At 42.5% G+C, this 17,669-nt stretch overlaps 1 protein-coding gene across 1 annotated transcript in view; it reads right to left on the bottom strand.

The window, feature by feature from the left end:
- LOC144783909 (extracellular calcium-sensing receptor-like) overlaps positions 1-17,669 on the bottom strand; it is an 87,020-nt gene that overhangs the window by 26,649 nt on the left and 42,702 nt on the right. Inside the window, exon 3 of the mRNA XM_078662649.1 lies at positions 1,297-2,133. Coding sequence (XP_078518775.1) covers positions 1,297-2,133 — 837 coding nt within the window. The remainder of the gene's footprint in view (positions 1-1,296; positions 2,134-17,669) is intronic.

The following is a 17,669-nucleotide window of genomic DNA, read 5'->3' as shown; positions in this document are numbered from 1 at the left end:
TCAGTGTGTGTGAGAAAGCTTGGCAGCATTGGGCAGTTTGGTATACCAAAAGTACTAAAAGAAATGGAGTAATTCTCCTTCTACTATGAGAAAGCAGTTTGGGAATGATTACACTCCTTTACTTCACAATAGCTTCTGCCTAAGGATTGATAAACACAACCCGATAGAATTGTAGGAGGGCAGAGTGACTGGGAACTGTGGCAAGAAGAGGTGGCATGTACCACTTTCCCTTCCATTTTTTTCTTTTTCTTTTCAGACTCCTATTTTGTCGGACATGATGAAGAAACATGATATGACTGGAATGATAAGAAGGAGGAGGAAGAGATGGACAGAAATGATCTAGTATCGCCTTTTGTCATATGTCCAAGTGAATCTGGGTCTGTCCTCTCCAGAATCGTACCTTAGCACCAATGGATGCCTTTGCATTCAGATTGACAGTCATTGATCTTCGACGTCCTTATGCACTGAGCTGTGAAGAACCTGATCATATATGAGACTAAGAACTGGGATAAAACATTCATCCACAAATCCCTGACTATACGGTATCCCCTTTCCACTTGCTTGCTACAGCTTCACGACTGATCAGGGACGGATGTACGTTGTTACAACGCATACTTTTACCACGCATGCTGTAACAACGCAGGTTTTACAACGCAAGCCTTTACAACGCATTGCTTTGGGGGTTGCTGGACAGTGAATAGTTTAATTTACTATTCCAACTCCAGTCCCCGTGGATAGTAGGGAAGGTGTTGGATAGTAAATTAAAACTATTCCCTATCCTAGAGCGCCCCCCAGTGCAATGTGTTGTAATGGTTTTCATTGTAAAACCTGCGTTGTAAAAGCACTGTGTGGTAAAAGTTGCGTGGTAAAGGATGTTTCCCATTAGGGACAGACAAGAGTAAGACGATGATGAGGATGCTGTTCCTTTACCACTTATCAATGATATCATTATTCTAGTTTATTCTTCTTCTTCCAGGTTCCTAAATACATGTACAAAAATGGTTTTGTTTGTTGAATCTTTATATACTAAGAAAAGGGCATTCACATGCTTATTTGGTACTGTTCAAACACAGCCTTTACACAGAAGAAGCATGCCAGATACTTGTTTGTTGTCTTAACATTGTGGTGGGTTGGGCAGCAGCTGGTCTGAGGAGGCGGGCTTACCTCATCATCACTTATGTACTAAGAGAAGGAAAATTATTTGAAGCAATGATATAACTAAAAGCTACTTGAGGCATAATACCAATTGGCTGATGAAAAACAAAGCCACATCCAAATAATACATGGGTGACTCACCTGCCATGGTTTAAAATTCATAGGATCTGCACATGACTTGTTAGTGAAGGGACCTTCTTGTGGTTTGCAATGAAGCAGATCATGCAGAGCCTGGGCCAACACATAAACAGCAACGTGTGCACAATAGGTAAACCTGAAATCATGTACATCAAAAACTGAAGTATCAAGAGACTGTATCTTTTCTTTGCCAGAGCAGATCCCATTCCTTTCTGTCATGTTCCTAGCTGTGGTCCCATTTAATATAGGTGGCCATTTGCAATTGAAAAACTGCTCCCATGCTCTCATTAGGAAAATATCCTCAGTGTCTTTTAGAGGTTGTTTATTGAGGAGGTACTCCGTAAATCCAGGGATGTCCCCACTGTGCAATGCAAACCCCAATGTGCCATTCAATGTAACCCATAAGCCTCTCTCTGAAAACACTGCAGAAGGAATCCACATTGTAACCCCAGTCCATATTTTTCCATATATCTGTCGCTTAGATATCTCTTTTAGAAATGGCATGATTTGCATTACATAAGTGTGGCACACAATAACATTAACAGTGGATCTTTCCACAATATCAATGACGTGGGATAAGGAAGCCTGGGTGATTTGTGTGGGAAGAATCTCAAAGAATTCAATACAGATCCCATGCTTTACTGCCTCATCCCTAAGCACTTGACTGCCTTGGAGGCCAAGGTCATTATCAGAGGTCAGGATTCCAATCCATGTCCAACCAAAATGGAGCAATAACTGCACCAATGCATGGGGCTGAAATGAGAGGCTGGTCACTGTGCGTAGAAAAGCTGGGAATTGCACTTTGTCGCTGAGGATTGGAAGTGCAGCAGCAGAGCTGATCTGTGAAAAGGAAAGCAAGGATCTCATTAATAAAAAATATAAATGCAACATTTTCATGAGGGGTTATTGCACTTAATAAATGGCTTGTGAATTTCCCCTTTATTCTGTACAGCTTTAGTCAGATGTACTAACATTCCAATAGGCTGGAAGAGTCTTTAGCTGTGTAAGAGGCTATGAATGCAATAAAGCACAGAAATCATCAAATTTGACCGGTAGAAAGGAACAGATGGCAAAAAATGGGATTAAGAGACTTTCTGTAAAAAATAAAAAATGAATAAGGGAGGAGAGATGGACTAAAAGTAAGGAAGGAAGGAGACAAGGAAGGAAAAAAAGAAGAAGAAGAAAAAAGGGAGGGAATGAAAAAAAGATTTTGAAAGGGAGAAAAAATAAAAATCAGAAATTGTTTAAATTATAAGGCACTCTTTATTTAGAGAAACATATATTGATACTGAATTGTTGTTGCCTGAAATAAGTTGTGATTTATTATAACTGGTTGTTTCTCTGCCTGATTTACTATTTTATTTAGACTGTTTTCTATGTCCCTTTCTGACCAAATTTCCTATTGCATGAACAAACTGCAAAATGTGCAATGACATTTAATTCATGTAATATTTCAAAGGAATCAATCAGAATCAAATTATGACTATTTAATGTGTTTCATTATCCAAGACAACGGTGACTATTTATGGGAAACCAAAGTCCAATCCTCACTTCCATTGTAAAATGCAGTCTTTCCAAGGAGTGTCCTGGCCCTTAGGGACATAGCTGCAAATGGTTACTGCCAGGTTTAGGCCACTGTACACCTGAAAAACCAAGGTTTTTATTTGGTGACAGAAAAGAAGATAGTAAGTAGTTGACCACATATTGAGGGAAACAGGTTCCAGTATGTAGCCAATGGATGCAGTAGGAAAAATATTTGCTAGAAGTAACTTCCTCCTCGAGTGGGTCAAAGAGGAAAGGAACTTCCCTATTGAACAAGCTGGTTTTAGAAAGAAACCCTGTACATTTGATAACATATGCATGTTGAAACTAATAGCGGAAAAGTATACTTCAATTTGACGGCTCAATGTATAGGTGGCACTCAAAGATTTTTGCATGACGTTTGATAGGGTGAACTGTCCAACATTATGGAAAAGACAACATATGTTAGGTATGCCCAAGACACTCCATTCAATAATAATCGCTCTCCATTCCTCTAATTGGTGTCAGCAATTGCTAGTCAGGATCGCGGATTATCCTTAATAATTCCAACAAAAATTTTTCTGAATCAGGGTAGCTGGCTGGCTCCATTACTTTCAATAGTGTATATTTCTGACTTCCCCAACTGTCTTACAATTAATAAGGGGGATGCTCCGAAGATAGGTGGTCATCCTTTTCCTTGCTTGATGTATGAGGATGATATTTCATTCTTGGACCTGGATCCCAAGGGCATGAATAATTGGTTGGTTTCTTCATGGCAGTATGCCACCTTTCATTACAAGATCAATGTCTCAAAGAGCAATGTATTAATCCTAAAAAGTAGAAAAGCTTGGAAGATGAGTAACTATGTCTGGAGTTAGTAACAGAGAAGCTGGAGGTCATTAACTCTTATCCATACCTAGGGAAAATTGTAACATCTTGGAAAAGGCACATATTAAGCATTCCTTCTCTAAGGCCTCTTCGCGTACCAATGGTATACAGGCTTTCTATAACGCAATGGGGCATAGAACCTTTATTAATCTGTTAACTGCTTTTAAGATGAAAGCCCCCCCAACACTATTATATGCCATCAAATCAATTAATGTTACAAAGTGGGATTTTTTAAGGAAAATGGAAGGGCAAATTTTACAAAAACTTTGTAATTGGTATTAATCTGCTTCAACCCCCTGCATTAAGGCTGACATTTAGTTTGATAAGCTCATATGTGCAGGGGCTAGCCAGCTAACCAGCTAGCCAGCATGATCCAGTTAAAGAATAGCAAAAAGGATTCTGTTAGAAATAGGATTTCAGGTTGGCTGAGGCTTGCGCCAAAGCCAGGCATAAACCACCCCTCTAGTCAGGGCAAGTGAGTTACACGCCAAAGATAACCCTGCTCACCCCCTTGGTAGTGTGACACGAGCAGTAAGGCTTATCCCGTAGGCAATGTGTAAAGCATTTGCACACGCACCCACCAGCAACAACATCCCAGGCCCCCCACAAAAAGCACTCCACACAAGGTTATCTCAAAAATAGCCTTTGTGTTCTCAAAACACATTAGAAAAATAATCACATTATGTACACTGTGCCAACTGGCACTGGGCAATATTTACAAGGGATTAGGAACACATGACAGGGCCACGTGGGCCACTGTCAGAATTAGCACTTGGTAAAGAAATAGTAAAATAGATAACTTAGTAAAAGTAAAATAGGCCATAAAACGTACAACCAGTAAACACTGGTAATCAAAGTACTTTGCAACAGTCTATGACAAGAAATCCATCATGCACAGTATCCCACAAGTCTAACTGCATTAGACCCTAACCACCTAAGTAAACATTACACTGGGGGCGTAAATCACACAGGAAAGTATAATCTCCCTAACACAAACCCGAATAGGTAAAACAACCTCCTATGCATAAACCATATCTAAAGGTATCAAACTGGGTGCGCAAAACATACTACACACACCACATTTCCTAGCACCCAAAAGCATTAGCGCATAAATCAATTTAGCACATAAATCACATTAGGGCCTGGCGCTGTATCAAAGTAACCATCTTCCTGGCCAACTGGCCATCTAAAATAGGGGGGCTCAAATGCCCTATGTCATCAAAGTCAGGGCTGCTGCCTAAGCAGCGAAAGTCAAGGTTGCGCCATTGTGCCAAAATCTAAACATTGCAGCTGCCCACTACTTGCTGGGCAGCTGAGAACAATACTGGAGGACTAAACGTAGCAGCTGGCACTAAGTGCTGCGCAGCTGTGGAAGGCCAATGTAGGGAGCAAGGAGTGCGTCTCACTCCTAGATTCAAAGCACAGGTCCCCTGGAAGAAAGTACCTAAACGGTGCAGCTGCCCACTACTTGCTGGGCAGCTGTGAAAGCAAAACTGGAGCATGGGCTCTCACTGGCCCCTAGAACAACCTGCGCCCAACATTGGAGCCATCTAGGCTCTAGAAAGCAAGAGACAAAATGTGGGCAAGAACGTGGGTCTTTAAAAGAGATATAGCCCCTGCTGGAGCCATCTAGGCTCAGGAACCAATGCAGCGCCCGTTGGAACCATCTGGCTCTAAAAACAAACATGCCCCATGGAGCACACTGGCTCCTCACGTAATAAAGCCACGCAGGGAAGAGAACTCGCCCTCCAAACCATAAAGCATGGGCCCCTCGTGCCCGGGTAAACAAGTGTAACCAAACGTTGGAGCCGCCTAGGCTCTTAAAATAATCAGGCCAGTGGTGGAGCCATCTAGGCTCAGGAAACAACTACGCGAAATGTTGGAGCCCTCTCGGCTCTAGGAACACGGGGGCCAGTTGTTGGAGCCATCTGGCTCTTAAAAGGAACAGGCCGAAAGTATGGAAGCCACACGGGGCTTTAAACAAAATATGCCCCTAGGGGGGCACGCACAGGCTCTGGGCACAACTGGGGCCCTAACACAAATGTCCCCCACGTTGGAGTGGCCCACTGAGAACACGGGCCGCTCTGACTCTCAGTCTCTCTCCACCCCCCTCCGGCCGACTTCACTCACTGGCTCTCTGGGGGCAGGACACTTCGCGCCGCTCTGTCTCTGGTGGCGGCTCTCTCTCCATTGAGCAGCGGCCCAGGCACCGGCAATGTGCCTCGAGCCCCTCCGCTTCTCCGCAACTCCCGGTGGTGCCTGCGGGGCTCTCACTCCTCACGGGAGCCGCGCCTTCCCAGCGCCAGACTTCACCCGGTCCTCTCCCTCCGGGGACCGGGACTTTCCATGGGAGCCCGCGAGGCTCCGGACGTGCTTTAGGCACTGGCACCGCCCACCTCCATTACTTTCGAGTCGCGGTAGGCAGCGGCCCGGCAACGATTTGCAAAGCAGCTCGGGCTGCGGCGGTGATTCTATGGCGGCATAAATGCGGTGGCACCCGTATTTTAAATGAAACCACCATAAAGCGGAGTAGGCTCCCGCTATCCGCAAAACAAAGTTAGGAGCGTGGTGGGCACCCGCTCTGAATTAAAATATCAGAAACATGGGCATAATGCAGGGTAGGCACCTGATTTTAAATATCAAAATAAGCGGGGTGGCCACCCACGCTGCCATTAGAAATGCAGCCATAAGGAACTAGGTGCTCCCAAAACGAAGCCAGCACTCACAAGGTGCTGGGGCAGCCCCCAAAAGTCTCTCTGGGGTCTTGAAGGTGGTAAAGCAAAGGAGAAGGGTCCCACAAAGTCTCCAGGGCATCCAGGGGCTGGCTAGGGCCCAGGTAGGCAAGCCTTTCCCTGGGCCTCAGCAGCAGCACGCCCCTGGTAGATTTGAGTATCAGAACAAGAACATTTTCATGGGGTCACAGCCCCTCTTTTATACACAGAAATCCAAAGGTGCGGGCAAGGGGCGAACCAGATGCAACTGGTTCTGGAGCACTTTGTTTTGCTCAGCCCCTCTCCCTATTCACAGGACAGGCCAGGGACATCAGACGCACCACAGGGGGTGGAGCCAGTATTGTGGAGGGAAGGCCCAGCCCTATTCAGGTCCCAGGTGCACTCCTCCCTGCCATCAACATGCAAATCTCCTTATTCACCACCGGGAAGACCCATCCTGACTCCTGGAGCCAGGTACACCAGCCAGCTCCAGCCAATCACAAGCCAGACAGTCAATTCACATTCACTGCACAGACATGCCAACTTCTAAAAGTGGCACTTCTCCACTAGACCCAATAAATCTGCGCACATCATCACGCAGCATTTAATCTCACGAGTTCGCACATACCAAACACGCCACTGCACTCCCAACACATCAGGAACAACCATGGACCCACATATCCCGTATGCATTCCTATGAGAGGGCAGGCATTCTCACCACACGCACTCAGAGAGCGCACACACTTTAAACTGGGCCACAGTGTTAAAGTGCGCAGAGACCAGAAATCACTACCATAATGTCAGATTAAAAGGCAAAAAGTTCAGGAGTGAACCTGCCAGAAGGGTCAAGTCCCACAGATTCTCTGAGTGGCTCTATGAATCTTGAAATGTTTGCCTCAGAGAGAGTAAATATTCTTTTTCCTTTGACTTTGCCCTGGCATTAAACCAATTTAAACTGCAGGCAGTGGCACTGGCATCTGTCTCTCAAACACAATTTATAAGCTATTTAAAGAATGCCTCTAGTTCTACTAGTCATCACTGAGACATCCTGTAATATATTTCAAAGAAAAAATTGGAGATGGTGATTTCTTCCTGTCACCCTAACGTAGTTCAGCAGCACCTGACCTGGAACTATGATCATGGTCTTTGTCATTTCTGGTCACTATTTTGAGTGAATTCCCTTCAGCTAAATGTGCTAACAGTAAACTGGTGCTCTTCTGGGGAAAAAAAGTAAATAATGCAACTTTTGTAACACAGGGATCCAGGACCTAAATTTTGTGCTTTTTGTCTGTATTGCACTGATCCTTTAGCATTGCCACTTTCTAAGACCAATGTTTTTAAAGATCAATATCAAATCAGTTGCAGCAGCATGAGAATTCCTTTATCATTCAAAAGATGAATGTATTTGTTCACAAGTTTTTAAATTTTTTAAATGCTTCCTGATTCATATTAATTTGCATTCAAGTTTGCTGCAGAGGCACAAGAATTCTTTTATCATCCAAAAATTGAAGTAGTTTCCATAAAAGTTAATTATTTTTTAAAGGTTTCAAGAATTGATGTTAATTTGCATTCAGGTTGCTAGTATATGATTGTGCTATATCTTGGGAATACTGGCATCATTGATTCTTTTTCCTTGATTTGCTCGGGTTGTTCTTTTGGTGCTGTCGTTTTTTGTAAGCACAATGTTTAAAGAAGAATATCTATTCAGCCATAGCGGAAGGGGAATGAGATTACATGTACAAAAGTTCTTAAAAATCTTGGGCCTCATTTATGAAAAGTGATGCATCGCTGCGTGAAAACAGCGAAGCGCCACTTTTCACTGCGCCCTCCTTGCGACACCAATGATGCGTCATATTTACAGTATGATGCATCATAGTGCAAGGAGTTACAGATACGTCAGAATTTCTGACGTATGTGTATGGCGCAAAAGTGTCACATTGCTGGAGTGTGTCACAAAAGTGACGCAACTCCAGCAATGTATCCTTTCACATGGGGCAAGCCCCATGTGAAACGCCCTGCATCAGTCTTATGCCTGCTGTGAGGCAGGCATAGGAAATTGACGCATTTGTGCCCTAGAAGTGGCGCATTGAAATCTCATAGATTTCACTGCGTCACTTCTACGACCCTTTCTTGCGCCAATACGCCCCCCTTGCATACATTATACCTGGTGCTGGTATAATGTGGCGCAGGGGTTTACAAAGTGACGCATCTATCTAGATGCGTCACTTTGTAAATATGGCGCCACAAGGCGCATTTTTTACGCCACTGGTGCGTCACAAAAAGTAACGCACCCGCGGCGTAAAAGTGACGCGCAGCCTCATAAATGAGGACACTTAATGTTTTGTATTAATGTGCTTCACACTCATTGTCATATCTTGTTTTTATGTGGACCTCCTTTGAGTTATAAAACATAAATAGAGAATTGAATTGTAAATAGTGTGCTAGGACCTTGCACATCTACTGCTTACAAGTGAGTGAAGAGTTAAAAGTGCTGTGAACTAAAGTCACAGGTTAGATTATTGCTGATGATGGGAAATCCAGTTTTGTTCTATTGGGGAAGCCAGTTCACATTTGAATCTTATGTGCATGTTAACATTGTGAAAGCAGGGAGTTTTGGTTAAATATAGGATTTATGAAAAAGCAATATCATCCTGTTGGAGAGATATCCCCGCTATTAGATCGACAGATATTTGACGTTTAATGAGATTAACCTGGAGCTTTACAACATAAATCTCTTTAAAATCGTAATATTATTTCAGTCAATGGATGAGAGTTTGTTGTGAGTTAAAAGGTTTATTAACCAAACATTTATTATCTCATCTTTATTTCAATAAGCAGTTTAAGATCATCATTTTAAATTATCAAAATCATCAAATGCATTAAGCGTGTTCCATAAAGGAAAGAATCTCTTTTCTAATAATGGGAAGAAAGGCGTCAATCAGAACTCCTAAAGAGTTCTTAATCAGAATGAAGTGAGAACATAAGCATAAAGCTTATGTAAAAATCAAATAACAAATGCAGAAGTTCAAGGAACTTAGTAGAGTTATAGATTAAAAAAATTAAGAGTTTGTGGCATGGAAGGGAAAAGCAAAGTTCTGGTATCCAAAATGCCAAAATCTCCTCTGAGCCTACACTAGGAACACATAATAATATACACAACTCATAAACATCAATGTAGCATTTCACAAAGTCTTCTTTCTTCAGCCAGTCAATCCTCTTTCGAGGCTCTTCATGGGAACAGGATCACCCCATATCTTTTCATCTGGCACACAAAATGAGTTATTAACTTATCAACTAACAATGCTCTGCACAAGGATCTTGGCAGTAATTCTCATAGAGAAACTACCGTCTCATGAGGAAACTTCAACATTCTCCTTCTGAATTATATTTTATAAAAAATTGTGTAAGAAGAAACCTTAATTGATTTACATCCGAAGAACATTTCAGAATACAAGTCTGCGAGAAGGTCAGTTAAATAACATTTTCTATTGTGCACTTTCAGCATCTTGGTTAGGTTCTTATGCCAATGGAAAAATATTACTGCATCAGCTGTTTATGCTTCTTACAGTCAAGTATAACTGCATACTGCATTTTGCACATTTGAAAAGCACTTTTAATTCTTGCTTAAGTCTAATTGTAATTTCCATGTGTTACTATAACTATATTATTTACTTAGTATTGCTAAATGCTCCTTGATAGACCTGGCATCTTTTGGCATGTTTCCCCCTGTCTTTGTGGTTTCTGGCCTCCTGGTTTTAATGGTGCGTTAGACTTTGATTTGCTGGTTTAGAACCTCTGCACACTTTCTCACTGCTGTTCAGTGTTAAAGTCCAAGTGCTTCTACTGTAAATTGTGTTTATGGATTAGTGTTTCCAAATGTGGCTTATTTGATTTACTACTAAGTCCTTAGTATAGAGGATTGTGTGTTCCCAGGGCCTGTAAATCAAATGCTGCTAGTGGGCCTGCAGCACTGATTGGGCCACCCACACAAGCAGACATTCAAGGTGTCTCAGACCTGCCACTGAGGTGTCTACATGTAGTTTTTACTGCCATTTCAACTTGGCAAGTACCCCACTTGCCAAGCCCTAAACTTCCCTTTTTGTACATGTAAGTTTTGTACATATAAGGTACCCCTCAAGTAGGCCCAAGGTACCTCAATGGACACGGTGCAGTGTATGTGAAAGGTAGAAGATGTCCTGGTGTGTGTATTACATGTCCTGACAGTGAAATACTGCCAATTTAGTTTTTCACTAATGAAAGGCTATTTGTCCTATAGGCTAACATGGGAGTTGCCTTGTAACATTTTATAAGTATAACTTTCCAGGGGGACAAGATGTAGAAATGGAGTTTAGGCTCTCTGAACTAAGAATTTAATAGCACATCTTTTTAGGGAAATAGTTTTTAAACTGTGACAGACAAGGGCTGGGGATGTGCATTCACTGTAGACAGTCACAATGGGGGGTTGAGGTGTGTCCTGCCTGTACTGGGTGACTCATAGTTGGGCTGAATATGCCTGGTCTGCATTTAGAGGGGTGGGAGGAGTTTTCACTATCACCTGGATAGGTAGTGTCTCCTCTGCACAATCCTATCTCCACCTACTGTAGTGAAGCTGGGCCAAAGACCCTGGCAACAAGGAGAACAGAGAGAAAATGTGGTAAAAATATTGGGGCCCTGACCCTAGGACTTTAGAACTCTTTTAGATCAGGAAACCTGCCATGAAGAAGAGCTGGAGAAGCTGTGAGGAGAAACTAACACTTTGCTGTGTGATTTGCTGTGTCGTCCTGCAGTGGCTGCTACTGTCTTGGGCAAAGCAAGGACTGGACTGAACTTTCTGCAACTTCTTTGTTTGCTTTACTCCAAGGGCTTGAGGTAGAGATTGCCCTATGTCCAGGAAGTCTCTGGAACAGCAAATACTTCAAGTTCATCTGCTACCAGCCCTGGGAACTGTGTGTTTTGTGGTGCAACAGAAGAAAAAGCAACCCGATGCCGTCAACAACGCAGCTGCCAGCTCCGTGTCCCGAAGGCACCGCAGAGGGCATCAGCGCACTTTGCACTGCAAACCTGGTCTCACTGATGCCAACTCCTGATGCTGCCACCGAGCCGCTGCTTGCACATCGACCTATGGGCACTGCATTTAGCACCACCTCACTTCACGCTGCCACCCTGGTATCCCCGATGATGCCGCTCCACGCTGACATTGACACTACTGCTTGCACCGTGGTTCAAGGGTACCGCTCCTAAGTTATATTACTCACCGCTCTGCCCCACACCGCAGCCTTGGCCTACTGACAGCGGTGCCATTGACTCTGGTTCATCAGCCAACAAAAGTGCTTCACCTGCGTGGCTGCAGCTGTTTCATACTAACCATTGTATATTTATATTTTTTATTTAACAGCACACAGAGCAAAAAGTGCACTTTTAGTTTTGTAATGATTTGGTGTTCCCCAAGAACTTATGGAGTGAGCCTATTTGCTGTCCGGTTTTAGGTTTTAACCTATAATAACTGATAAAACCCCACTGAAAGAGAATAGCCCTCACCAGTGAAAACATATAATCACTGAAAAAACACCTTCACAACCACAAACTAAATGCCATTCAAAGAAAGGAAAAAGAGAATGAGAGTCTTTTTTTTCTTCCGGAAGGGGACACAATAATGTAATTTACAAGCTAGCAGTAAGAAAGACTGGGCGAACATTATTCTGCTTGAGTTGTGTTGTTTAGGGATGCCACTAAAATATTGTTTCTTCTTCCTTTTGTTTTTTTCAGTTTTGTGGTCTTTGGTCTAAAGATGCAGGGTTTAGAACCATGTTTTAGGTCTTGTTTAATTATTTTATAAACTGTAGAGAATAAGGAAATATCAAAATCATATTTGATATTTTGGCTGTGTTTGATTCTTCCACTGATAGGTAAAACGGCTGGTTTCATAAGAATCTTTCCTAATATGTGTCATCACTTTTACCCACAGAGAATGGGTAAAAACCCTTAATGCATCAGCCCACAGTTTCTAGTGAGTCAGTATTGATAGTAGGCAAATTGCCAACACCTCAGGCTTTAACAAATTCAATGCAAGATATAGTGACAAGTATATGTGAAAAGAGCGCTATCACTAAGCATCTGGGATAGTGGTTAAAACATGACACCAGACTTTTGGAAAACATGGAACACAGTGTTACTTGGAATGATCAGCAAAAAAGTTTCTTTCCAAGTTCAACAAAGATTGGAGAGATACTATTTGTATTTGCAGTGATTCAGCTATGTATATGAAAAAGTTGTGTGATGACCTGTCAAAATTGATACCTGAGCTGAAGTACTTCCCTGTAAGAGATCCTTGCCACTTGTTAGATGGTATGCTGAAAACATCTTTACAATCTTCAGAGTTAATGAGGAATGCTACTGACTTTTTAGGCCAAACTGGTGCACTGTTTTCTTATGCACAGGAACTAGAACACAAATATTTATCATTTCGTGTTTCTGTGGCATCAAAGAAAAAGTCATCCCAACTGTGTCCCTTAGCTAATGGTTCTCAGTTCAAGGGGCTATGAATGCTATATTATCCATGTGACAACCGTTTACAGAATGTTTGCAGAGTGATGATGCCAAAGACAAGAAATGTGAGGATCTTTGGTCACATATTGATAGGGATTTTAAAAAAAAGTACACTCTACTGCATTCTTAGATATTTACAGGAAAACATAACTGCTGTAGTGGACATAATAAAAAAACTAGAGTTTGAAAACACCCTTGTCTGCCAAGTGTCCAGCATAATTGGTGTAAATGTGAAACATCTCCTAGAGAGTAGGCTGGGGGACACCTTTAGTGACTTTAGCACTGCAACATGTTCCATGTTAGAGTGTGTGCCACTTGGTAAGCAAAGCAATGGTGAAGAGCAATTCAGGAACATTTATTTTACAATGTATGAGAAATGGCTTGCAATGCTACATAGAAATGTCCCTTCGCCACCAATGGCATTTGAAGTCAATAAAACCTCACTGTGGTACTCTGTTCTAGATCCCTTCTGTAAAAGGGAATTTCCTCCATAGTTTCAAAAGTGCTGCTTCATTTTTGACAGCTTCAATAACTCTGAGGGCATAAGCGCCCAGATCAGCACAAATATTGTAGAACCTGCCCTGAAAATCGCGATCTCCAAGTGAACCAGTATTGGCATGGAAAGCTATGTCAGTGGCCAGAATTAACAAATTGAGTACTGGCTGTTTTGCCGTTGCCCATCTCAAATGCCATGGTTGAGAGGGCCCTTTCACATAAGTTCACCTGGGAAGGAAAGAGTGAGCACACATGACCAAAGACTCACTGAAGAAATATTGAATGGTGTACTACAATAAGTTTAATTTGCAAAAATCTATTTGGACCTCAATACTTACAAGGTTTATATTCCATGCACTATTCAGTGCAGAAAGCAAGCAATAATAAAAGCAAAACCCTCCAGAAACACTGGAAAAACACTGTTTCTGTAGTTTTTAATGGCACAAAAATGTGCACCACTGATGACCTCTGTTATTTTAAGGTATTAAATCACTTAAAAACACTGAGAAAAAAAACACCAGAATTTACAAAAAAATAGAAACTGGAAACAGGAAAGCCTATTTATGTAGCTATGTTTTTCTGCCATCTCCAATGACATTAGGTCGGAAAAGATTTCAGATATTCACAGTGGCGACTGGTTGGGGAGGGTGGTGGTGGGAGGTTTAGAAAAAAAGGACTTACCTTGTAGTCGCCAGCCTCTCCTCCGATGCAGGAACAGGAAGCACCCAGGCTCCCGGACTTCCCTAGCTAATCACAACACTGCCTTACAGCAGCATTGTGATAGATCTGAGAGCCGTGGTTTGACTCTCACACGGGGACTGGGAGGCTGGGCATGTTCTCCACCAAGGCTGTTCCCTTACAGCCTGTGGAGAAAATGCAAGTTGCTCATGATGAAAACCATCATGTGCACTCCTCTTCCCTCTCCCATGCTATTACAAGCCCAGACCCTACCCGCAACCTGGCTGGCTTCTTACTGAAGAAGAACATGATAATACTGTAACATTATTAACGTTGCATTATTATCATTTTCTTTTTCCGTTTGCACTTAGTAGGGCGAAGCTTCCCGCCTTAACAGAGGAGCCACTCCCATATATTCATATTTGAGGGATAGACCTAGGATAGTGGGTTTATTTGATGATTTAAACTATTGTGCTGTGATTTGTTAAAATGTGGATTCTTTTGCTCACTCCTTGTTTACATTGCATTTTCTACTGCTATCTATAGTAGAACATTGTAAAAATCAAACTATTCAAGCCTAATTTTGCCATTGTATTGTACTTATTATTTTCATAAACTTTCATGTTTTTTTTCTAAACTCATAATCTTGAACTCCATTTTTGAGTCAGTCATTTCTTTTATTGATTTATATTGCAATGCTATTGGATATCGTACCCTGGTATACACTGCCTCATAGTTTTTGTGGTTAACACTGTCCCAGCAATGCAATTTAGGTACCACTGTAGTTCAGATTATCTAAGTGATAGCACACCCACACTATTAAGAGTCAGTGATTTGCTATTCAAATTAGATGCAGGGTCAGGAGGGGGCACAGTGAAGCTGGTTAAATCAATTAGACTAAGGCAGTTGGTAAAATTCTGGTATATGACATCTATTTTCTCCTTAAAGAAATTTGCCATGGAGTCACATAGTTGTCATGAAATAGGGATGAAGTGGGAACAGGCATGTGGCTTTATGAAGTCATTGAGCAATTTATAAAGTTCTTTGGACGAGTTGCTTGCCCACTCAATTTTACTAGGAATATAACTTTTCTGTGATACTCTGATTTTTTGCTGATAACTGGTAAGTGCTGAGTTATAAACTGCTTAATCTTCTGGACTTTTGGATTGACTCCATCTTCTTACGAGCCTTTTACTGGCAGGTTTCATACAACTAACATCCACAGAGTACCACAGTGCATGAGGTCTACAAGAGATGGATCTGGCCTGTTTGAGTGGAGCACTATTGTCAAATGTTACAGAGAGAGCGTTATGATGATCAGACAGTGCTGTGCTGATATCAGGGTGTCAGGCCCTGAGTACCTTCCACAGAGTGAAAGGTTTTGGAGAATATGTCTGGCGAAGCTGTATTTCAAGATCAATGGGCTTTTTTGCTGACTTTGACAGACTGGTCAGTTATGACAGCCTTGGCAATCTGAAATTTGAATAAATGGTATTCCGTCCATGTTAGAGGAAGTGGGCATTTGCACTCCAAAAGTACAGAGATTGTGAAAACTAAATCTGAAGTGTGACCAGCCAATCGCCTAACACCAACCATATTTCCATGTTGGTGAAAAGTTCAGCAACCTTTGACTTTAAGGCATCTTCCCGATTAACCCCTTTAGTGCTGCAAACGTTCAGCGGACGTCGCGTGCACTACCTCGGTAGTGCTGCGCACGTCCGCTGAATGTTCCGGCCCCGCCCACGCAATAGAACGTTCCGCACTGGGGCGGAACGTTCGGCGCAGCGGAGGGGTTAAAATGGAAGTGTCCTAAGAGTAGAAAATTGTTGGATGCCAACACATGATGAGCAATGCAGTTGACTGAACTCTTTCTTGGCCCTTGGTGGGTGGTAACTGAGTTCGCCTTTCCAGTGGACTTCAGCCGTGAACTCAATTGTAAAAATACACAGTTCCACCGAATCAAACAAAAATGTATTAATTAGGTGAACCTTTACAGAGTCCTGAAACACAATGGCAATGCCACCCCCCAATCTGGATTCTCTATGCAGTCTGACAATTTGATATTTGTCTGACAAAGCCATTGGGATACAGAAAAGGGTCGAGGAGTTTAGCCAGGTTTCAGTAAAAAAAGCAGAAATCTGGGGAGAGAGAAAATAAAAGGTCTCATATTTTTATCGCATGTTTGGGAAATGACCTTATGTTGTAGTAAATGCCTATGGACTTCTGGCCCGGTGAAGATTTAGTCCCAGTGACACTGGTGGAGGTCAAAGAGAACCAGGCATAGTGGAGGGGTCGATGGTGTGTGAGTGAAGCCCTCCCCCCTAAGCACTGGTTAGTGCAAAACAGGCCACTCATGGGGCTCAGCTATCATGTGTGGAGAGAGGCAGGAAAATCTACAGACTCAGCTGGGGCCAGGGCCTTCCAGACTCACTAAAGGAAACCCTCCATAACAGGTCCCAGACCCGCTTAGCCTGACAAGGGTGTCTTTAATTTGATGTAGTGCTGGGGCAGAAAACATACTCTTTCAATAGAGAGAAACTTTTTATAGGGAGAGCAGTGGTCCTGGTGACGTTCGGGCACAGACAGGTGCAGACAGGTGGTGTGCTGACTGCTCGCTTACGCTGAGAGTCCACTGCACATCCACACTGGCATCAGCCTAATATAGGCACACAAACAGATGAGCTGCAACGGACCATAGAGCGATCAGGCAGTAAGCAGAGTGACATGGCACAGAAGTTTATTCACTCCCCAAAACACAGTCCAACAAGCTTAAAATGTGATATTCATATTTTATTATCCAGTCACTGAGAACAATGATGTCCTTGTTAGTGACCCTACCTGAAAGGATGTTAAAGGTGAGGATGAATGCAGTACTGTCCTTCAGTTGAATACCCACAATACCCAAACCCACCTGTTATCAGGACAGGTGGACCAAATGTGTGCTTCAAGTACCCTTGGCTCACCTTTTGGTAGCCAGGCTGAGTTGATGGTTTAAATCAAAATAAACTGAGCCAGGACAAAGAAAATGTTTTTTTTTTTAGAGTCCACGTCCATCTTCTAGTAGACTCCAACCCACCAGAAAACATTACTTTCACACGTAACTGGTTTAAATGGTCTCAATTTGCTCCAAACAGACTAAATGGTTGCCTGGTCCCCACAAGGTGTTCTTTTTTTGTATTGAGTCTGAAATTGTAGGTTTTCCTAAGTGAAGTGTTTTCTAACAGGTGCAGGAGCTGGTGCAGGGCACAAACATATATATATGAGATTTTCTAACTGATACAAAGCAGTCTGTCCTGAGTTACACTTAAAGGCAAATCCAGGGATGTGCCAGCTAAACGAAAAGCAAATGTGGTCAACAGCCATTCAGGGGGAATGTAGTGAGAGTTGCACTCACTGGTAAAGCCATGTGCCACACATATCTCCAAACCATGTAACATCTGAGAGATCAGGGCATGCATGTTACAGAATGTGTGGACTCTAAAGGAATACCAGTTACTCAAGCCAACATTGAAGGTTGAGTTAAAAGACTATTTAAAG

Source organism: Lissotriton helveticus, chromosome 10 (assembly GCF_964261635.1).
Source record: "Lissotriton helveticus chromosome 10, aLisHel1.1, whole genome shotgun sequence".
Lineage (NCBI taxonomy): Eukaryota > Metazoa > Chordata > Amphibia > Caudata > Salamandridae > Lissotriton > Lissotriton helveticus.
The sequence above is the reverse complement of the archived record's forward strand: the minus strand, read 5'-3'. Positions and strand labels throughout refer to the sequence as shown.